This window comes from Vanellus vanellus, assembly GCF_965231255.1.
Source record: "Vanellus vanellus genome assembly, chromosome: 5".
Lineage (NCBI taxonomy): Eukaryota > Metazoa > Chordata > Aves > Charadriiformes > Charadriidae > Vanellus > Vanellus vanellus.
In genome coordinates this window covers 2,367,020-2,388,855 of record NC_138910.1, presented here as the reverse complement: position 1 = coordinate 2,388,855, position 21,836 = coordinate 2,367,020, and the positions used below count along the sequence as shown (strand labels likewise).

General features: G+C 36.0%; 1 protein-coding gene across 1 annotated transcript in view; it reads right to left on the bottom strand.

Annotated features, from left to right (window-relative positions):
- Positions 1–21,836, bottom strand: part of NEB (nebulin) — a 133,564-nt gene that overhangs the window by 25,794 nt on the left and 85,934 nt on the right. The window contains exons 103-129 of the mRNA XM_082483611.1: positions 21,494–21,601; positions 21,101–21,208; positions 20,095–20,202; positions 19,337–19,441; positions 19,141–19,245; positions 18,845–18,943; positions 18,505–18,615; positions 18,236–18,340; positions 17,443–17,547; positions 16,902–17,006; positions 15,698–15,802; positions 15,279–15,383; positions 14,640–14,744; positions 14,062–14,166; positions 12,503–12,607; positions 9,718–9,822; positions 9,441–9,548; positions 8,093–8,197; positions 7,388–7,492; positions 7,162–7,266; positions 6,475–6,579; positions 6,247–6,357; positions 5,651–5,761; positions 5,077–5,178; positions 4,853–4,951; positions 3,326–3,424; positions 113–223 (exon numbers count right to left, since the gene is read on the bottom strand). Of these exons, the coding sequence (XP_082339737.1) occupies positions 113–223; positions 3,326–3,424; positions 4,853–4,951; positions 5,077–5,178; positions 5,651–5,761; positions 6,247–6,357; positions 6,475–6,579; positions 7,162–7,266; positions 7,388–7,492; positions 8,093–8,197; positions 9,441–9,548; positions 9,718–9,822; positions 12,503–12,607; positions 14,062–14,166; positions 14,640–14,744; positions 15,279–15,383; positions 15,698–15,802; positions 16,902–17,006; positions 17,443–17,547; positions 18,236–18,340; positions 18,505–18,615; positions 18,845–18,943; positions 19,141–19,245; positions 19,337–19,441; positions 20,095–20,202; positions 21,101–21,208; positions 21,494–21,601 (2,850 nt within the window). The remainder of the gene's footprint in view (positions 1–112; positions 224–3,325; positions 3,425–4,852; positions 4,952–5,076; positions 5,179–5,650; positions 5,762–6,246; positions 6,358–6,474; positions 6,580–7,161; positions 7,267–7,387; positions 7,493–8,092; positions 8,198–9,440; positions 9,549–9,717; positions 9,823–12,502; positions 12,608–14,061; positions 14,167–14,639; positions 14,745–15,278; positions 15,384–15,697; positions 15,803–16,901; positions 17,007–17,442; positions 17,548–18,235; positions 18,341–18,504; positions 18,616–18,844; positions 18,944–19,140; positions 19,246–19,336; positions 19,442–20,094; positions 20,203–21,100; positions 21,209–21,493; positions 21,602–21,836) is intronic.

The following is a 21,836-nucleotide window of genomic DNA, read 5'->3' as shown; positions in this document are numbered from 1 at the left end:
GACTGCTAATAAAACCTGTGATGTTGAATACATATAATAACATAAAGGAGGTCTTTGTTAAAGAAATCTGAAACTTTTAATTTCCCTTGAGGAGAAGCATAAGTAAACTTACCTCACTAGCCATGTTGTGAGCATCTTTCATGGTCTTGTAGATTTTAGCCTCCTTTAAATCATACTTCGGCTTCTTACCCATCTCTTTGGAAAAATTCTCCTTGTATTTCACCTAAATCAAAAAACAACCAGGGATTACAACTGGTTTTGAGTACTCACTTCTTTGGCTGCAGAAGGCAAAGAGACCCTATTTCAATCCTGATCATAAGCAGAAGAATGAAAATGTAGTAACTTGAAGGCATCCACTAGGATAAAAGCTATTTTAAAGATGACCTGACACAGAAAGAAAATATACATCTGTATTTACAAAATACCACTTGCATTTTTTCTTTCAGTGCACAGGTTACATCTCCTCATTGTAAAAATAACAGACATAGTCAAGAGAAGTATGTGACAAAATACAGCTAAATTCTGACTCTTGAAGATGAAGAATTTCTCACTTGATGGGAACTGTGCATAGATAAGATACCCTGTTTCACAAAGAGACAAAAACTGACACAAGTATAAAGAGTATTTAGAAGAACTTTTTACATACTTCTTGGAGAAACATGAGCTTTAAAAACTACGTCAAGACACACAAGCACTGAAGATGCCAATATATCAAATACTTTTATACTCTTCACATATATTGTGTTCTATATAAATCAGAGATGAAGAAGGGTGCTGATCACAAAAAGAATAGTGACACAATTAATTACTAGGAATTAGATTAGGCAAGAGGCTTAGTAACACTTCCAAACCATATTAGCATCAGCAAGGTAAACCATAGCGATGTGAGCCATAATATTCCAGCAGACCCAGGCTGAGGGCACAGAAATGTGGATAGGAATAAGAGGTTTGCTAATGACTTAAATGAGGGCAAGTCCTTCATCCATCATGACTTGTCCCATCCCACTGCTGCAGGTGCAGCTACAGGCTAATTCCTAACTACTTCTTGTAAACCTACAAAAAGGACGGGTCCATTAGGAATATTTGGTTTTATTACTTTTTTTGCTATCAGAGATGCATAAAATTGTTTCAGAAGAGTTACTGAAGAGTGCAAAAAAAAACTTGAAGTATTAAAGATTAAGTTCTGGCTTATCTAAATGGATCCCATAGTTAGTGTGTATGCTCATCACCATTAGAGTAAACATCAGTGGAAAAATTCTGAGGATTTGTCATATCTTTCCTGTAGTAGCATTCTGCCTGGTCCGGAAACAAGTGAGGCAACATTTCTCTCTGTTTACCAATCCACATTTCCTTGGAGGTACTTTATACTAAAGAAGCTAGCAACCCCCATCCCTGGTCTAAAGAGCAGGAACTGAACAACCGTCATCAGTCTTTCTGAAAGAATTTGGTTTTGTTCAGGACCAAGACAATACTTACAAAAAGCATGCAGAAAATATAAGACTCTGGCTGGTGAGGTAAAAGGATTAATGGCTCCTCAGAAAAAAAAAACTGATCTCCCAAGCAATATTTATGTGAAAATTGAAATGAAAGAAATAAAATACTGAAGAACTGATAACTAAGTTGAGGAACAGCTGACTCATGCTAGAGGGTTTTTTATGACAATTACAGAAATGTAAACATATAATTTTCTATTAGGAAAAGAAGAAAGATGATTGAATGCAGAATTAAATCACATTCCACAATCACATTTTACAGTTTGAATTCATTGTCATATTCTTGTCCATACACCACCATACGGTTCATGCTGGATACTACTGTTGCTCTTTTGCTTTGCAAAATATGCCAGCAATCAGATAAAACACAGAGCGAAACAGACAAATCCACAAACGATACAGCTGCTGTAGGAAAACAAAGAATATCGACATTTTTCACATAAAGGAATCAGTATTGGTTCTAACCTCACAAAAATTAAAATCAAGCAGAAGTATACTTGAATCTGTTAAGTTTTGCAAGCTACGCAACATACAATCAAGATCAGACCATCATGCCAAAGAGTTCACTTTTAAGCCCAGAAGAAATGTTACTGGAAGTTCTTTGCAAAATTAAAAGCAAACATGTCAGACAGGAAGATGAAATCCAACTGAAAAACAGCAAGTGGATAAACAAACTGGACATAATGCTTTATAAAGAAGTTTATGCGAAGGAATGTCTAAGAAGAAAAAAAAGTTAAAGATTATGCCAATTATTTTTGGCTCCCTTACTGCATCTACAATAGTTAATTTTCTCTCAGGACCAAATTAATCTCATCATAGCATGTTTATCAGACTAAGAGAACTGGCTAACATTGGAGAAAAGGCATGGGAAAGGGGATCTCATCACTGAATGCAATAAATGTAAATTCTTCTTTTTCTTGTAGTTCAATTGTTCAGTTTAAGAATCCTTGGTTCTACTAAAAAGATTCTTGTTTTTCCTGACAAACACAGTGGCTGACATTGAAACATGCGACAGTTACATGCAGCAGTCATGGCTAGATATGGAAGACACATAATCCCCCTTTTTTTCATTTGGAAATACATGTAAAATACTGAAATGGCACAGATCTGTCTGCTCCCACTTCAAAAACTGCTATGCAGTTTTTCTATTTTCCAAAGGTTTTGAGATGGCAAGAAACTATATGCCCTCAAATCACTACAGAATAACACTTTTCAGAGGCTCTGGGGTGGATTCAGTCATACACTATGCTTCCATTATGCCCTTCCAGCACAATGTAAACAGAAGAGTTTAAATGAAGTTTAAATAGAAGTTTTAATGGCTAAAATGAAGTTCTAGTGCAAATGGAATGCATATGGTATGACTGTTCACTGAAAATTACCAGAACCATTGTTTGAGTTTTTCATACACACATATTTCCATTTTTCACACAGTTTCAGGCAAACCAGCTCAAGCTTATATGTCTGGTTTATGGTTTTGGGGTGAAAAAGGTGAGTTTTCACATTGCGCGAGTGTACTAGAAACTTCCATTAAAAACACTGGAAGCTCCACAACCATTACGAAGGGCATAGTAACATTTCACGTGGTATTTCTGAAAGAGACAAACTCCCCACCCACACAATTCCCATGCACTGTCTTTCCAGAGGAAAAAAAGGAGGTCACATCTAAATGAGCAGTCTCACAAGTTTTGCTACATTCAAGGCCTTGGACACAACATCAGGGCAACCGGTGTATCATAAACCCTTTCACAGTGTGGAACTGTAAGATAATATGCAAGCAAGAGAGAGATGCAGAAAAATGGCATTCCCAGATGTGTCACTTAAAATTATCTTACATGACTACTTAGCATATTAGCTTTCTTAAAGGTTCTCATCCACGGTGTATCATAAGATGCGGCTCCGTGCCCTCTCATATGTCGTTTGAGGTATTCTGCCTATAATTCGTAGCAAGAAAGCAAGGTCAGAAATGCAAACAATTACAGGATTAAAGCATGAACTGGTGAGAAAGAACCAAGTTGAACTGAGGTCCTGGTGGAAAAAATTATCACAGAAAATAGCAAGCATATGTTTCAGACTGATGGGAGAACATGATCGTTGTAGTAAAGTAAGCTTCTATTAATATAGCATATTAACTTCAAAATAGAAGATTCTTTTAAAGGCACAAAGTAGAAAGAAAGTGGCTGATAGAAACTGAATGTCCATCTCATAAGGGATGGATGATAAGAACTAGATAAAAGGCTGCTTCTTTTAAAGCCAATACCCAGAAAAGGTAAAAAAAAAAGAGAACATGTCTAAGACTTCAGCCGTACTAGTTAAAAGATCTTGTCACAGCATTGTTTTAAGGAGATTCTGTATGTCCATTACTGACATTTAGTAAGTCAGTAGAAAAGTTATTAAAATTTTTTAAGGTAAGAGAATTATGTTTGTATGCAAGCGCCTTTTTTTTTTTTTTTTCAAAATATACCACACTAGTGAATAAGCAACATATTTGTGTCCATTTCACCAAGACAGGTACTAGAATTTGTAGACTTTTTAAAAAAAATATTTCTAATTCCAACAATCTTTAATTTTTAGGCAACTCTTATTTGAAAACCGTCAGCTTGCTTGTAGAGGCAATGATTGTCCTCAGTTTTAATCTTTAGGACATACAGATTTACCCAGCCAAGCACCTGTGAACCAACAGCATCTTGTAAGAAGGCCAGTTTAACTCTCTGCATACCAACCGTTTTCAGCATTAACAGAATATACAGATTTGTAAGTGACAAAGTTATACAGGTACCAGCATACTTCTATGTTTTAACATTTCATATTCCATAAAAATTGGAAACTGGACATCGTAGAATTATAAATGACATTTTTAAGAACACGGAAACATAAAAAGATTTTAGAGATGACATAAGAATTAAAAGAAAGTGAGTATTAGAAAAGAACACAAATAAAATACAGAGGAGCTAAATGTCCCATCTCCCCACTTCTACGACTCCTCTCTCTGGCCTGTACAGAGGGGTCACTCCTGTTCCCACTGAAGCCAGCGTCTGGGCACAACTGTCTACCAGCCTCGTCTGCGGGAACGCGACTTGACCAGTCTTGTTTGCATTGCACGGCTATAAATGACTATAAGAAAGTGGTGAATCACATCTGACATCACTGTAAGCAGAATCAGACCCTCAGTTCAATGTTTACTTAACAGAGAAATAACTTACATTGGGATTTAATTTTTACTTTAACATGTTCCCTTTAAAATACTCCCTTACCCTCTAATCTAGAAATAATTTCAGTTATAATATTAGCATTACTCTGTAAGTTAATAACATATCTGATTTCTCTCCCTGCTTCAAAGTTTCACAATTTTTTATTATTACCTGGCTAGTTAGCTTGGACACTTCCTTCGCCAGTTCAATATCTGGACGTCCCAGCATGGTTACACCAATGCCAGCTTCTCCACGCTTTTTATATTCAATCTAACAAAGAAAAAAATAATATAGTTTAGTAGTGATGACACTCCCTTTTAATTATTTTACTGACACTGTTTTTAATGGTAAAATTACTGATAAAGAATTATAGAAAAGATTTAAAAACCACTTACATCGCTAATTAACTTGGCAGCCTGAGTTGCTTTCTTAATATCTGGTCGATCTGCTATAGGTGTGTAGTGGAGCTTTGACTTGGCATCTTTCTTGTATTCAATCTAATCCGTAATAACAGACAGAGGAAAGAAAATTACTGAGGTTTGTTCATGAGGAATATACCTAATAAAGTCACAGCAATGTTCTGGGAAAGTGCCTGAGATTTATTTTAAAGTATAATTTCACAAAGAATGGATTTGGGAATCTGTTTTTGCAAGCTGCCTACAAATGAAGACATAAGCATGTGCAATTCTGTCTGTATTTGAAGGAATGAAAAAATTATTGTGTAATTTGCACTAGATGACTTTAAATCCTACCATGTGATTACATAGAAATGTGATTTTCATGGAAGTCCTTTATTTCAGTGCAATGTTACATTTGTAAATATTTGCATCTTTATCTTTCAGAATTATACCTGAACATGGAGGCTGGGAGGAAATCCAGAAGTATCTGAACTTTTCTTTTTGTCAGGTGACTGTGATTGAATTTCCTTACAGAAGCTACTTAATTCATGAAAACACAAGCCAAACTTACTGTACTCTGTTTTTTAGCAACTTCCATGGCATGTTTCACCTCGGGAGGCTCCAGCATGACAGAATAATTAGACTTGCCTTTCTCCTTCACGAACTTCTTTTTATAGTTTGTCTGTTAAGAGAAAAAACAGGGCATGTGTGACTTTTTAATTTCACATGGAGGTAAATGCTACCAAAACTTGGAAATAAGCTCACTGAAATGGTTAAGATAGATACAAAGCAGTCTCTTGTGTCTCAACATGTATGTCCCCAGCTTGGTTGTCATTATTTGCACTTCTGATTACAAAGCTTGCTATTTGGAGATAGTGACTTGTGTTTAAACTGTGTTCTATGAAAAATAAAATCTGAATTAAGGGCACCCATTAGCACTCCAGCCTGTCATTTTTCTCCAGCCTAGTTAAACAGATTCCCAATAAAATGTGTTTACCTCTTTGTTAAAGTCTCATTCTGGTAGGAATTAATCTTTTCTGACTCCTTGGGCGTTTTATGATCAGACTCTGAATGTGCTGCATGTGTACTAAAACACGCAACGGTCTAATCAATTACAGGCAGCAGGTAATAATCTCACCATAAATGGTTATTGCACTAGTTACTTACCTCACTGACATTCTTGGTCACCTCTTTCACATGAGCAGTGTCTCGTGTCTCCGGCAGGGTTGTATAAGACCCATGCGGAAGCTGCTTCTTGCTGTGTTCTTTGTATTTATTCTGAAAGCACACAATAAAAATAGGTAAAAATCAGCAATGCACAGTCCATGTCCACCATTCCCCCCCAGTATTAAAAGGATGTACTTAAAAATAATGAGTAACTGTCCGATGTTTTACCTCAGATACAAGAGAGCTGACATTCTTAGCCAGGAGGATCTGAGGAGTATCGGGAACAACATGGTACGTTCCTCGAGCTTTGTTGTGCTTCTCTTTGTATTTTATCTAGCAGGAAGAAAAGATATCATTTTAAGCAATGTGTATCTTGTCTTGTGGCAATTTAAAAATAAATTACTATAGTTTTGCCTGCTTGTTAGTGCAAAAGTTTGCAGAAAACCCCATATTTTGATGTTTTCCAAGATGATCGTTCCAGTCCATATATTCCTAGCGCCCTCACTTGGAATTTTATTAATATATTGAATATTGAATATTAATTTATTGTTAGTAATTATGAAAGATATTTTGTGTTAGGCAAAAGTTATAACTGCAGCTTTTTTTGTTGTTTTCTCCAGATAATATTTTCATTTCAATAACAGGAATGCAGAGATACACCCAAGGTCTAGGGTGTTCAGGCAATGTTAACTTTGAATATTTATTTAATCCATGAACTAGGCCAGTGACATTTACAAGACCAAATTTATTCAGATTTTGCCAATTCGTTAATGAAATAAACAAATCAAATATGAACAGAGACTGAGAACAACTTTTCAAAGCTTCATTCTTAATCCAATCACATTTCCAATAAAGTAGTTTATATAGTAAGTAAATCTCTAGTAGAACGAAAACAGAGAGTGTTCAAGCACTTACATCACTTGCCAAAATGGCATTATTTAAGGCCAATACTGTGTTTTTATCATCTGTGACAGAGAGTTTGCATCCCTTTAGGAATTCCCGGTCCAGCTTGTATTCATACTGCAGGAAGAAAAAATAAAAGATAAAAGAAGAGAGTCTCAAATCTTCTACATTTTTTTTTTTATTCTGAACATGAGAGATGTGAGGAAAGAGAGTATTCAGTTTGTTCCGATTTTCTTACATCACTCTGTTGCAGAGATGACTTGGCTGCTTGAACAAAGTCAGGTCTATCAGCAATCCAGTGCCAATGAGCCTTGGCTGCTTCATATTTCTTCTTATAATCCAGCTGTTTATAGTGAAACAACAAGAAAAAATGAAGGTAATTGGAAGTTGTGTACTTTACACATGACATTCATAAAGATGTGAATTCTCTTTTGATCTGTACCAATTACAGGGAGAAGAGGTAAGAAAGTGCATCTACATCAGACTAGGGCTTTCCTCTGAATCACGTACAATCCAGTGGGAGTCAGTAGGACATCATGACTTTGAAGAAGGTGAGTGCTTTCAGTTCTATGCCTATTGAAGTGGATGTTGGGCCACCAATAATAGAAACACAGGAGAGCTTCCCAGGAAGCACTTACTTTGTCTACAAGAACATCATCACAGAGAATTTCTGGGACAGATATGTCTCTGTCAGGAAAACAGAGGGGGACTAGAAGAACAGTAGATGTGTGACATACAAAAAACCTCACGTGACCTCAAGGGCAACTTGCAAGATTTAGCACTGTAGTATGAAATAAATTAACATATATTTTATTCAAGCAGCATAAGAATTAGAAGCAATGTCGAAGCTCAAAAAATTTCAATGGAATTCAGAATAATTTCTTGTGGTTTCCACTGCCAGTCCCAAACACTATCCAGAATAAAATTGAAGTACTGAACTCACATTGCTGTTTAGCTTGTAAGCATGCCTTGGAGTCTTAATATGAACTGAATCTGCTATGACATTGCAGTGAGATTTATTCCTCTCATACACTTCTTTGTACTTCAGCTGAAAGAAAGAAAAACATAAAAAATGTTTACAAAAATAGTATCATTGTCAACAAGAGAAGCATCAAAATATGAAAGACATAATATTAAAAATTGCTCCTGTCAAGATAGAATCTTAACAGAAGAAAAAGAAATTGTATCAGTACAGCTTGGTATCAACTATCTGCCTGAAAGAAGGGTCCTCTTCAGCAGCAGTACTCTTTAAATAGAAAAAGTAGCAGGTATAACTCGCCATGAAGCACAGACTAAGATTTACCAAAATCTGCTCATGAACAGTAATTCTGCCTGTTTCTAGTTTTTTGCATCCAATAGAAATGCTTTAAAGAAACTTATCTTCTGATAGGCACATTTAATGCTTTCTGAAAATTCCTTTATAGAATCTCAAATATAGCACTCACTTTGGAACTGGAAAAATGTACTTCAATTCATAGATCGCTTTTGAACATCATTGTCTCTTAATGATCCACGTTAGTAACTGGATAGTATGGTCCTTTTTTTCCTCCTAGATTTACTCATTACATAGATAATCCATGCAGCATCTGAATGACTTTCATAGTACTTATTCTCACAGTACTATTCTGAGTTACAGAAGTTCTAGTATCCTTATTTTATTTACGGATATCTAAGGAACAACAATACACAGGTCAGAGAGAAAGCCTAGGGTAGGAGGAGGAATTAGGACCAGGACTCCCAAATCCTATGATATTACTCTATCCAATTCATCTTCCTTTCTCTCTCTTGTTTCTATCCTTCCATTGCCCCATAATCAAACCACATATTTATTTTAGATCAGAGTATTTACCTTACATATTCCCAATACCCATAGAAGACATGAATAAACATGGTAATGTACTAAGTACTTTATTCAAGGCTCCACAAAAGCCACTAGCCAATAGAGGAAGAAAACCCAGAAACAAATTCCCCAAATCCATACTTAAATTAGATACCAGTTCCAGCTCACAGCTTTTACTGCTAGTGAGGGCTGCTCTACCCCAGCAAAAATGTTCCAAGAGCTACAGAAGAACGTTACACAAAAAAGCTTCCTGAATACTTTCATACTCTGTTGCGTTTTTTGAAAAAGCATTAAGTACATACAGAGTTTTACATGGAAACAAAACCAATACACTCTAACAAGAAGCTATTTTTCAACGACAGTGTTACATATGAGTTAAAAGTCTTGCATACCAAAGTAAAAAGTTAATTATGTGTCTTTTTGATAGCACAGGCAAGGAAAATTTACTTACATCACTTATTCTGTCCTTGACCTTGCGCACATGCAGTAACATAGGCGTATCGTGGATTGTAGTATAGCCTTTAGGCTTCGCTTTGTTATATTCCAACTTGTAAATAATCTGAAGATGAAAATTGTATTATTTCTCAACATTATTGGTGTCAATTGAAAAAATCAAGATGAGAAACATTGCATAATGGACTACTGAAAATGCCATCTTCTTAATTATCACACTTCAAAGGTCAGAATTCAGGGAAGGAGGTAAGCTTGAAAGGGAATGACACACTTACATCACTAATCTGTTTGTTGACTTTTGTTGTCCTTAAGTGTTCTGGAGTATCCACAACTGTAGTATATTTGTCTTTCTTCTTTTCATAATCCTTTTTGTACTCAACCTGGTGATTGGGAAAGAGTCTATGTTAACCACACAAATCAAGACATAACATCTTCAGGACATACTCATAGAATCACACATCATAAAATTGCAAAATCCTTCCACCAAAGCCAACAAATACTGAACATGCACAATGAGCTAAACTTTGCAAACCTCTTATTTGGCTAAGAGGCCGCCTATCTATTTGTGTGATTAATTTTACATTTATTTCACTGAGTGCAAAAAAAGCAATCTTGGCAGATCAGTGACTTTTAAAATTCATAAGTGGACAATATGTCATTTTTAAATATTCATCAAATGAAGAGAAATGTAAAACATCTTACACAGCAGAAGATAAAAACATCCACTGACTATATCATAATGCCAGGCAATTTTAAAAGCTTTGATAGCAGAATTTGTATCTTGATAATTTCTTAAAGATCATCTTGCCCTACTCAGGACTCTAAACCTATTTTCACAGAATTCAGTGAGAACAGACTGTACACCAAGAATGATAATTCATTGTAGACAGCCTGAGAGCAGGTGGAAGAGGTTAGAACAAAGTTTTTAAAAAGAACTTTCATGCTCTATCTTGCATCAGAATATAAACCCATGCTTTTGAAACAGGACTATGACAGACAAAATATAAAAAATGATACAGAAACAACAAATCAAAACATGAAGTCAACTCAGATGAACATGCACGTCAGGCAAAGTGCTACTTTTTTCCTTCAAACATACTCAAACTTACCTGCAAGGAGTTTTTAATGAAATAATAGAAACCCATGGAAAAATTGAACAAAAAGGGCTAGTAAGGATCTTCAGTACCTTATTACTGAAGAATGTTAACTGTGCTAATAGTTACAAAGAAGAACAGGCCCTTTCCTCTCATGTAATTTTCTTCTACTGTTGCACTTCTGTTTTACAATTTAAATGTTATATGCCGGTTTCAACTGGCATAGTTAGGAATAATTTTTATCATTGAGAAGAGTATGGTTACTGCTAGCAGCTTTGATTTCAGAGCAGAAATAAATATGTATAAGTTATTAAATAAGCCACGTTTTCATCCAGCTGGTACAACCAAAATATATTATATGCTGGAATCCCAATTAAATGAAGGTAGAATATGGAAAATTAATGATTCACAATGATATGAGTCATTACAGGCTTTCTTTTGCATCATCAGAAATATATTAGGCTCTTTGTTCTGTATGAACAGATAGATGAATCATACTCACTTTCTACGTTCTGATTTTTATTAAAACTGGCAAGAGGAGAGAGTAATTTTTTTCAATAAACTGTATTATGTGACTGCATGGGAACTACTTTGCTAGTGTTGCTTAAAAGCAGAAGGTAGAGAAAGGGATTGAAGAAAACATGATTTACTACAGACCTGTGCACCTATACCTTTTCTAAGAGCACTCAGAAGTGAGCCATGACTCTGTTCTGTCTCTAGGCACAGTCTGACACCATTCTCAGGCAGACTGGTAGATAAATGTAATCTACTTGCCAAATTACTTAATCATGTTCATACTGAATTAAGGGATTTGTGTTCTGAGAGGCAGTCAGTCCAAGAAACGCTGATAGAATGAGAATTTGGTTAGGAATATATGAGGAATCGCTAACATACAATACCTTAAAGGTATGGAAAATTGCTCTTTATAAAAGTATGTGAAATATTATATAGAAGTATACATAAAAATTATTTATAATGACAGGAGAAAATGGAGGCAAGACCAGCCTAAGCTGAGTGAAGTCCAAGTTGCAGTAAATATTGTGTTCTGCTTTCAAAAATATTTTATCATAGCCAGCATTAAGCCCAACAACAAAACTCTGGAGTCTGATATCCGTAGAACTTCAGAGAACTCCCAAGCATTAAATATTAGAAGTCCAAGCAGCTGATTTGTATATATAATGTCTCCTACAGCAGCAGTTCTTCATATTACCTGGCTCCATAAGTGTGTGTTGTAGAGTGCTGTCAGCATATCTGGCCTCAGAATTTCATTACATCCTTGTTGCAGGAGCATCTTGGCAAAGGATTTATATTGTCTCTGTTCATGCAAATGGCAACGAAGCACAAAAGATACTTGTGAACACCAGAAACAACAACGCAGCTCTAGATCCCAGACACTTTGAGAGTGGAGAGATTTAGGCAAGGTACTATATGTATTCATTCAGATGTGCATACAACTTACATCTATTTAATTAAGAATGTCAAGAGTATATATTAAAAGATTTGCACACGATCCCATTAAGGAAATTGAGGAAATATTTTTGGGGAGATACGAGTAAATTATAGACTAAGGTGAGGGCACTCAAAAGCCAAATTTGTCACTGCTGCTTGAGTAGTAAGAAGATAAAGTTTGTAAAAGTCATTAAAAGAGAGGTAATAAAAATAAATGTATGACACAACATGCATTTTTTTAAAACCTCTCCAATGACTTCAAGAGGCATTAGATTTCTGATGTCAATTGATGCACAATATATGAATAGAAAGTACATACAGTAGAGATTAGCTCACTCAAAAAGTCATAATTCTTTTTGGGTGGCAAAACAAAGACTGTCTGACCAACTGAACTAAAACATCACAACAGCACAGGTGAAACCTGTGACACCGCTAGCTATAGACATTTCACACAGACAGAGTAGCTGTGAGTGAACCAGGCACTTTCTGGCAGCACTGGCTCGTGCTCCTACGGTACCTGACTGCTCAGTGTAGTCCCCCACTTGGCCAGGAGGTTCCTAGGATCATCCACAATAACGCTGTACCTATCTTTGAGCTTCTCATAGGCAGCTTTATATAACTTCTGCTCAGAATAGCATAGTACAGTGTAACAAATTAAAAGAGAGTGAAGACACAAAGAGATCATAGTTCTAACCATTGAAACCTCTTTACATGGAGTATTTAAAGGCCGAGATTGAAATTCACATCCAAAAGAGAAAAATATATTTAAAAAAAACACAGAGAGAAAATATTTCCAAATACTATATGCATTTCTAAATTTCCAATGGAAGGCCTAACCTACAATTTAAGGATGCCTATACTCTACCCCCACTTTTCAATAACTGCAGAATTAACTCTGTATGGAACTAGATTCTTGATTTGAGTACAAAGAGAACAGAATGAGATGCAAGGGTGAAATACAGTGTTATATTATCATCAGACATTTTGTAAGCAAAACCTATAATCCTTTGTCATAAAAACCATCACTTATATCACAGCAGACATTTAGGCAAGTTCATTTCAATGTATGGCGCCCCTGTTGCTAAATTTTTACTCATTTATGTTTCTTATATTAAATTTTTCCTTATTTGCCCTACTGAACAATAAGACTGAATACTGACAGTCTTCCGTAACAAATTCTGATTCACTGCTTATCAAATATAGCATGAAATGATAGCAATGGCACTGGAATGGTATCTGTTGTGAAACAGTTTTTCTTATCTAGAACAGCTAATACTGTAATATATTTACTGACAGGTAAACAATTTATCATAGTGTCTGGTGAAAAAGAATAAAATACCAAGATACGAGAGCCTAAATATACGCTGCTTTAATGAAAAGCATCAGAGTCTGGTGTGGTATGGCAGCTCTAAGCTGATGAGAATTCACGTAGAACACAGTGCTTTTCAACAGGCTTTGTCCTGTGGGTGTGCAGCACTGCTCCTAGAAACACCATTAGTGATTTTAATATTAAACCCAGGGACATTCATTAACCCCTTTTGCTACTGTGTTGTGGTTATTGTTTCTTTAGTACTGCAGGAGAAAAGTAAGAAAAAGTAAGTGGCAGAGTGGGAGAATTCAAGGCAAAATATCTGAAATGAAACAGAGCTATGGTAACTTCAGACATAATACTATCTTTCTAAGACAAAGGGTTTTTTTCAGTGTTTCAGGAAAGCAATTGTGATTCTCTCTATACCTTTTTCACATGACAATCAACAATCAGTGTTACTAAGCAAGCAGCATTATTTAAGTCACCATTTATTTACCAGTCAGCAAAGACATTTCTTTGCAATGAAAAAGTAATGGAACAGGGATCAGGATTTTACTTTTTAGGTATTGTAAACCTGCCCTGTCCTAATACTCAGGCAGACACTAAGAACAATCTTGTTCGTCATGATTTTAGTCTGACCTTAAGACATCTTTAAGCCTGAATATATTTTGATTTATTTACAATTTCATAAGGAAGGTCAGCCTTCAACTCGGTATTAACATACACACACTTCAGTATGAGACTCTACCGTAATCTTTAACACTTACCCCATCCACCAACTGAGTTGCATATTTAAAATGCTGGTTAATTGGAGAGTCAGCTACATACTTAAACTGAGACTTAGTCTTCTCAAATATCTCCTTGTACTTACACTGGAGAAAAAAATAAAGCAAACACAAAGCCCCATTCCAATGTTAATCCAAAGAAGGGTAAGGCAATGAAAACATATGATTTTAGAAACAATCTGCAGCAACACCATGGTAGAATTATTGCATATGCACATTTAACGTATCTACAAACAAAAAATAGTTGTAAATGTAGTAGTTTGCAGGAGGGATCTATCACATCAAGGAAACAATGGAAATTTCAAATCTTCATAATTTTAAATCTAGACTTAGAATCACTAGAAAAATTGCTATGCAGCTGATAGCTTTGCAAGGAACAGAGGGGATAAACAAAAGATCATTTTCCTCTCTTTTCTTTTCTAGTAAGAATGAAATTAAGTTCTACCATGACTTACTCACATCAATGTCTAGGCCAGAATTGGATTCTCCTGCAAAAATTTATTGACAATATAAGCAAATGTCAAAAAAAATTTAGTAACAATTCGGACTGTTCTACTTACCCCGCTGTAGAGCACCTTATTCTTTTCTGCCAGAGCAAAACTTGGAGTATCCCATGCATAACAGCCAGTGCCCCTGAGCCATGATAAGTCTTCCTTGTATTTAACCTTTAGAAAAGAAGTAAAAGGATTCAGTTTTAAGCAGCACCAAGTCGTAGCTGATCAATGCTGAAACAGCACCTCAACACAAGGTGCAGGAAACAGCTACACCCATTATTATTCCATTATAAAATAAGTTACAGCTACTCATACTTTCCTGATAGACTCAGATTCTTCACGTACCTAATCTATCATTAGCTGTTGGAGTTCCTGTGTGAATCAATAAACATTTATTCTTGTACAATTAAGGGGTTATTGTATATGTACAGATATGTACAATTAAAAGTTGTTATGGGGCTAAACAAATCTAAGCAAATGCAACTGAAATGAATTAAGACTGTTCTGATAATTTCAAAAGGAGATGAGCTGCAATTTTAGCCATCTGATTTGCTCTGTCATGTCACAGATCTGCCAGGTGGAAGTGTAAATCACTTCAAAAATTTCAGCTGCCCTCCCTTTCCTCAAGAAATAAGACTTGGTTTTCATTTTGGAAACCTACTTACAACTTTCAACCTCTCACATGCAGGAACTATTTGAACTCACATCACTAATAGCATCCGTGACTGCACGATGATGAAAATGCTCCGGACGGTCTGGGATGGATCTCCAGATTCCTAATTGACTCATATAATTTTCCTTATATTTCACCTACAAAGAAAATTGAAGACTGAAGTAAACTGATTTGAGAACAGAACACTCTAGGCCATACAGTTTCAAGACATTCCTTTTTCTGAAACATTAGAACTAAAAGAGTGGAAATGAGATTAACTTGCGTTCCCCTTTGTAACACCAAAAGCAATCAATTGTATAGTATTCCAGAGAAGGAAACAAGTTAATATTAATAGTGCTGATCATATTTTTCTAATTACTTGACACACTTTAATAGAACGATGGCATAAATGGCACATTCTAGGTTATTAAATGACAAACACTAATTAGGAATGAAAATGTTGTATACATACACTGCTAATATCATCAGTGACCTTTCGATGATAGACAATATCCAAAGCATCTTTCACCGTGTGGTATTTGCCCTTAGTATTCTCAAAGGTCTCTTTGTAGCGCAACTGGTAAGAAAAATAGCATATAAAAGAATATATTATATTTATCTGTCAGGAATTGTTTTAGTTAAATTTCCTACCTCTTAGGAATGACAACCAGGGATATGTAGGCCCCGAGGAATTTTAAGAAGCTGCAATTGCCTACAATCAATTGCAATTTGACTGAGACTTATGGTGAAAATTAGAGAGAAAACGGAGTTGGTACATCTAAAGCAACTTTTCACCCTATTCACTTTCAGATTGAAGACTGAGGAAAAAACATCCATGTATCACAGGACTACTTTCTAGAATAGCAAAATTGCCACTTTTGGCACAAAAAAATGACTTATTCCTTCTTCTATGTCCTGGAAGACATTCCAGTCATTGGAGAAAGACTTTCTCAGAGGAGAAATTCAAATGTGCGAAAGAACTGGGATGCTCCTTTACAGTATTTAAAAATCATTCTTAAGAGAGTAGTAAGACTAATCACTAGACCAAAACACCAGCCCAGCACATATCCTCTCAGGATACAACGTGCAATCTGAACTATACAGCAAAGATCTCACAAATGAGTAGAGTCCTCTTAGCCATTGCCTTAACTCACAAATCACTATTCCGTGCTTGAAGGAAAAATCAATTTCACCTTAATAAACTTATGTGCAGCAGCTCGTATAATTTTTTTCAAGAATCTACTTCTAAATTAAGAAATGAGCACATTCTCAGTGACATGCAAGTTTACTTCTAACACAAAACTGAGATTAAAAAATCTGCTAAAGGTATTCTCTCCTGGCTACAGCATCAATCATTTCACTCCAGTCTGGGCTATTTGGAGATTTCATGTGTGAGCAAATTACTTTAAATCTATTTTTTCTTTATTGTAAGACCACACTTCAGTGCAATGGAAAATGAAAATGAATTATAATAAATGAAAAAAGCACTACAGTGACATCAAGTAAAAACTTAATAATCTCTGTAATACCAAATGGAAATGCACATGCAAATGGGGTGACCCAATTTATGACCCACACTGAGATACTCTATGCTTTGCATGCTTTCTCCTCATTGATCCTTTTCCTGTTCTTTTCACAAAGAAACCAAGAAAAAGCAGCAGTCATGGACTACATACATCACTGGCATTCAGGTATGCTCTCTTGGCTCTGATCAAGACTGGTGTGTCAGGGATAGGCGTGTATTTGTCCTTCATCTTCTCATACTGGGTTTTATACTTTTTCTAAGAGAGACAGCAAAAGGGAAAAGTTATATCTTTAATCCTAGAAGCATGTGCTAATCTGGTATTATGTTAACACCCAGAGGTGCTACACCAAGTGCATAAAGTCATTCTTGCAAAGTGCTTCTGTCAAAACTTTGGGAAACAAGCTCAGCTGTTCAGCTCTTTCTAAGTCTTCCTGGTCTTGCAGCCAGTGTACCTCAGATTCCGCAAACAAACACTTAGAAACAGGTATCTAATAAAATACTAAAACATATTAAAAAATTGTACTCTTTTACCACAACTTACAAAGGAAATGTGGAAAATAAGCTTAAGAGACAGAAAACGAAATGAAGTGTAAACAGATTTGAACCTTGAAACTACCACTAAAATGAGAAATAAAACTTCTAAACAGTTCAGCACAGTGGTACGAAACAAAAAAAAAAACAAAATATCTTACCTCGCTGACCATGTCCTTTACTTGCCGAGCATGTGTAAAGGCTGGAGTCTGACCACCAGCATGATGATGGGGTCTCTCTTTTGTGGCAAGTTCCACATACAAATACTGCAGCAAGAAAAAAAGAATAAAAAAAAAAAAAAAAGAAAAAACGAAAAATGTCTGTAAATTCACAATGTATACATAACCACACTACTTACCCCAGGAGAAACTAATGTGCCCTTTCCTCTTCCATACTATCTCAGTTTATCCCTCTCTAACAGTACTCCCAATATTCCGTAACTGCCAGTAACATGCTCACAAACCAAGAAGTCAAATACATGTAACGTTAATGACCTCCGTGCCCTACATTCAGACCTAGCATTAGGTAAAAGCATCCATAAGGTCTTTTTCCTCTGGTAAGTTCATTTTGTTCTGCAAATGTAAAAATTCCACAAACTTTGTAGCTACAAACTCAGTTAATGAACTACTATCTGAATAAAGAAATGGTGATGAATAAAAGTAGATGGATAAAAATATTTATTCCTCTAATGAAGTCAGAGTTACAGAGAATTTGAACAGAACTGTACCAGGGTTCTATGTTCTAGTTCAGATGTACAAAGCTGAACATGTCCATTACAGAGATATGGTCAACATGAAAATTCATAGCCACTCAAAAATGAGCAACAGTCATTTTAAACATCCTCTTTAGGAATTCTACATTGCTTTGAAATGGCCTGGCAAGATTTTACTGTATTTTAAGAGTATATTAAGAGGGATCCCCTGATTTTTTTTTTTATCAGTACAAATTTTTCACCTGGCTCTGTATTTTTTGTCCTTGCTTGGCTCTTAAGAAGTCAGGTGTATCAAGGATGGTAGTGTATTTAGTCTTCAGCTCCTTGCCGGCAGCTCTGTAAACCAGCTGGAAAGAGACAGGTCCATGAATTATTTCTTCTGTTACATATGTTCATTTAGCAGCTGAACAGCTGTGCAATTATAGCATCTCATGCATTTCAGAAAAAACAGTGAGACGGTCTGAGCTTAATTATAGCTAACAAAGATGTGCAAAAATAATATAGAACTTACTTCACTCAAATGGGTTTTTAGCTCCTGAACCGCTCTGTATCCAGGAGTATCCAATACCACATTGTATTTAGCCCACATCTTCTTTGCAGTATCAGTGTATATATAATTAGACTGTAAAAAGAAAAGCAGTATTACTTAGGAAGCTTTTATTATTCTCAGTAGTAAAGAAAATCTTACAGTATGACCTAACAGTGCTTTGAAACAACTAACTAGCTGCATGAGAAGAAAATCCATCATAAGTCTTTACTCATTTTCACGTACTTAACTTCCTGGAAGCACATAGCATACATATAAATAAATCAATTGTTGTTATACTTGGTTCTCAGAAGAAAAATCTTACCCAAAGCTTACGCAGCTGACGAGCACGGACCATATCAGGAGTATCATACAGGAAGCAACCCAAGCCCTTCAACCACTTCAGATCCTCTTTGTATTTATTCTATGAGGCAATCAGAAAAAGAAAACTCAAAAGTTAACTTTAGGGATAATTTCATTAATCATTTCCTAAACACAGGGACAAAGCATTTATCTACTACAGAATAGAATGCAGGTGATAGAAGCCAAATTACACTATCAGTATAAAAGTATTAGGCCTGTTATATTCAAATACCAGGTATCTTAACAGAAGTCACTTACATCGCTTGTCATGTCCCCAACATAGCGGCAGTGCAACACCTGAGGAGTGTATGGCAAGGAAATCAAGTGTCCCTGCATCTTAAAGAAATCTGACTTGTAGATCAGCTGAAAAACAAAATGAAAATAGCATTTCACATGTTTGGTCATGCTGAATATTCTAAATCTCTTCTGGTTTTTATGTTAGAAAGACACATACGTCACTGACAGCTTCCTGGGTTGCTCTGACTTGACGGATTTCTGGTGTGTCTGGAGTGGTGTGAATCTTGTCCTTGTACTTGTGGTATGTTGCGCGATACAACCTCTGTATCAAAGGAGACAGCATTCTACATGTTAAAAACTTATAATGGCAAGCAGTTTGGCAGAGTGTAAGTACTTGTCTTTTAAGGACAGTTTTTTGCTAGGTAGCGCTCAACTACCAGAGAGAAGGGAGCAAACATACTGGTTTGTAATCAGGCAAAGATTTTCCACAATTGTTTTTCACAGTAGCATCTCCAATACATGGCTAGTATGAGATTCTAATTCTACAAATATGTAAATATATGTGTTTAATCTTCGTCCTACTAATGCCAACGATCAAAGAAGTGAGTACACATATATAAAACCTAAAACTATCCAGACTCAATGTCATACAGATACAGTAACTTCTATGCCGCTTTAATCCAGTAGCAGCAGATCACATAACAAAATTAGGGTGCAATTGATTTTATACTATGGCAACAGTTTTACAGGACTGCAGAAAGTTAGAGTTATCAAGAACTTTAAAAAGCCATACAGCCCAACTCCAAGCCTGGATCAATTATCCCTTGCCATTCTTGATGGATATTTGTCTAAACTGCTGCTCTTAAAAGCCTCAAAGAACACGGATCCTACAATCTTCCCAATCAATTTACTCTCATCATTAATATTTTGGGCACTAAAAATACAATTGAAAGCAAATACACATATTTACTGTACCTCATTAATGACTTGATTCACTTTCTTCACATTTTCAAATCCAACATCTTTAGGTCCCAGAGTATAGCCTTTAGCTTTCATGTGTTCATAGGCTTCTTTATATTTCAGCTACAAAGCAGAAAAAGGAACAAAACCATAAAAAACTGAATTTGACTGTGATTCTACTTACACTGTAGTTCTGGCAGTAATTTATGCAGTATAAAGAGACAGATTTTTAGAGATAAACAAGTGAGATGTAGCTATATCAGAGTTAAATAAACTACACATCATCATCATTTTTACCTTTATCATGTGGCACAAGATTAATAACATTTTAAATTTCTCTTGCATCTAATAAGGTATTCACATCTGCCTGAGGAAATGTATATTTTGATAGTAATTGCTTCAGATAATTATGGGGTTTGGTAACATTTAAATTCCGTTAAGGCAAACATTATCCATGTTTGGGTTTGAGTGCGCTACGAAGTTTTAATTGCCCTGACTAGCCAAATCTGGGATGTCAGGCCTGGCCTGAGCTGTTGTAAGCGCATCTATCTTCTGCCCTATCTCCATCCTCATTTCCTGGATGGACATTGGTCCTATACCACTGGCAACCTGTCTCTAGCCCTGTCTCCTGGATTTATAATGGACCTATGTTGTAGGTAGCCTGTCTCCGATTTCTGCTCTTTTCCCACAGCTCCTGATGGGGTCCCCCTGCATGGACCTTTGCCCTGGTTTCTCACCTTGTCTGGGGCTGTTGATACAACCTGTTTTCAGCACCCTGCTCTGCCCACCCCATTCGGGTACAGTGACACTTCACCCTGGACGATGGACCACTGCCTATGTCGTGGTTGCCCTTAGTTCCTGTCTCAGGCTTCCACAAGGAACTACGCCGCTCTTGCTGCTCCCTGACAAGCAATCTTCTATCTGAGAAATAACTGTCTCAAACAGTTGTGTGCTCATACAGGATGGGCATCAAATATTCCCTTGCAATTCATGTTGTACGGGGACATAGTACATCACTTACATTACTGCCAATGTATTGGACGTGTTTAGCATGCTGAAAGCTGGGGGTATCTGTGGGAAGGCTGTATCCAGTAGGCAGAGCATTCACACCAGCCCAGCGATACAAATTCTGCAAGAGAAGAGAGAAAGAGAGAGTTTGCGACAACTGTGTGTAATATTTGAGAGTATTCATTAGCTGCACAGGAAATCTCTTAATTGCAATTGGCAAAAGATTTTCCCCATGTCTGCAAAATAATGCATACTTGTAGCTTAAATGAGGATACTTTTCCTACTTTCATTTTAGAGCAGTGAAATCCAGCTTCTGTATCTGAAAAGCTACAGACAGACATGAACTTTTAAAGAATTTGCTTTCTGAACATCAGAAACTCTGTGGACCCAAAAGTTTTACACTCACTTCACTCTGTATTTTGTTCGCATGATATGCCCGCTCCAAATCTACTGTTTTATCAGTAGGAATCATTTTGCCTTGAATGTTGTGCTTATATTCACCACGATAGACAGCCTGAGAAAAAAAAAAGTAAATAGAGAAGAGTTGTAATTGTGATATTCTCTCACAGTATGTCTTGTTTGCATACATAAGGGAACTTCTCCTAAAAAAACGGATGAAAAGTTTTTTGGAATCAGGCAATTAATGATTTCAGTGATTGTGTTCTCATATCTTCATAGAGGCATAGGCAATGAGTTATAGATAACCAGCAAAGATTAAATGAGCCAAAGGAAAATATTAAAAAAATATT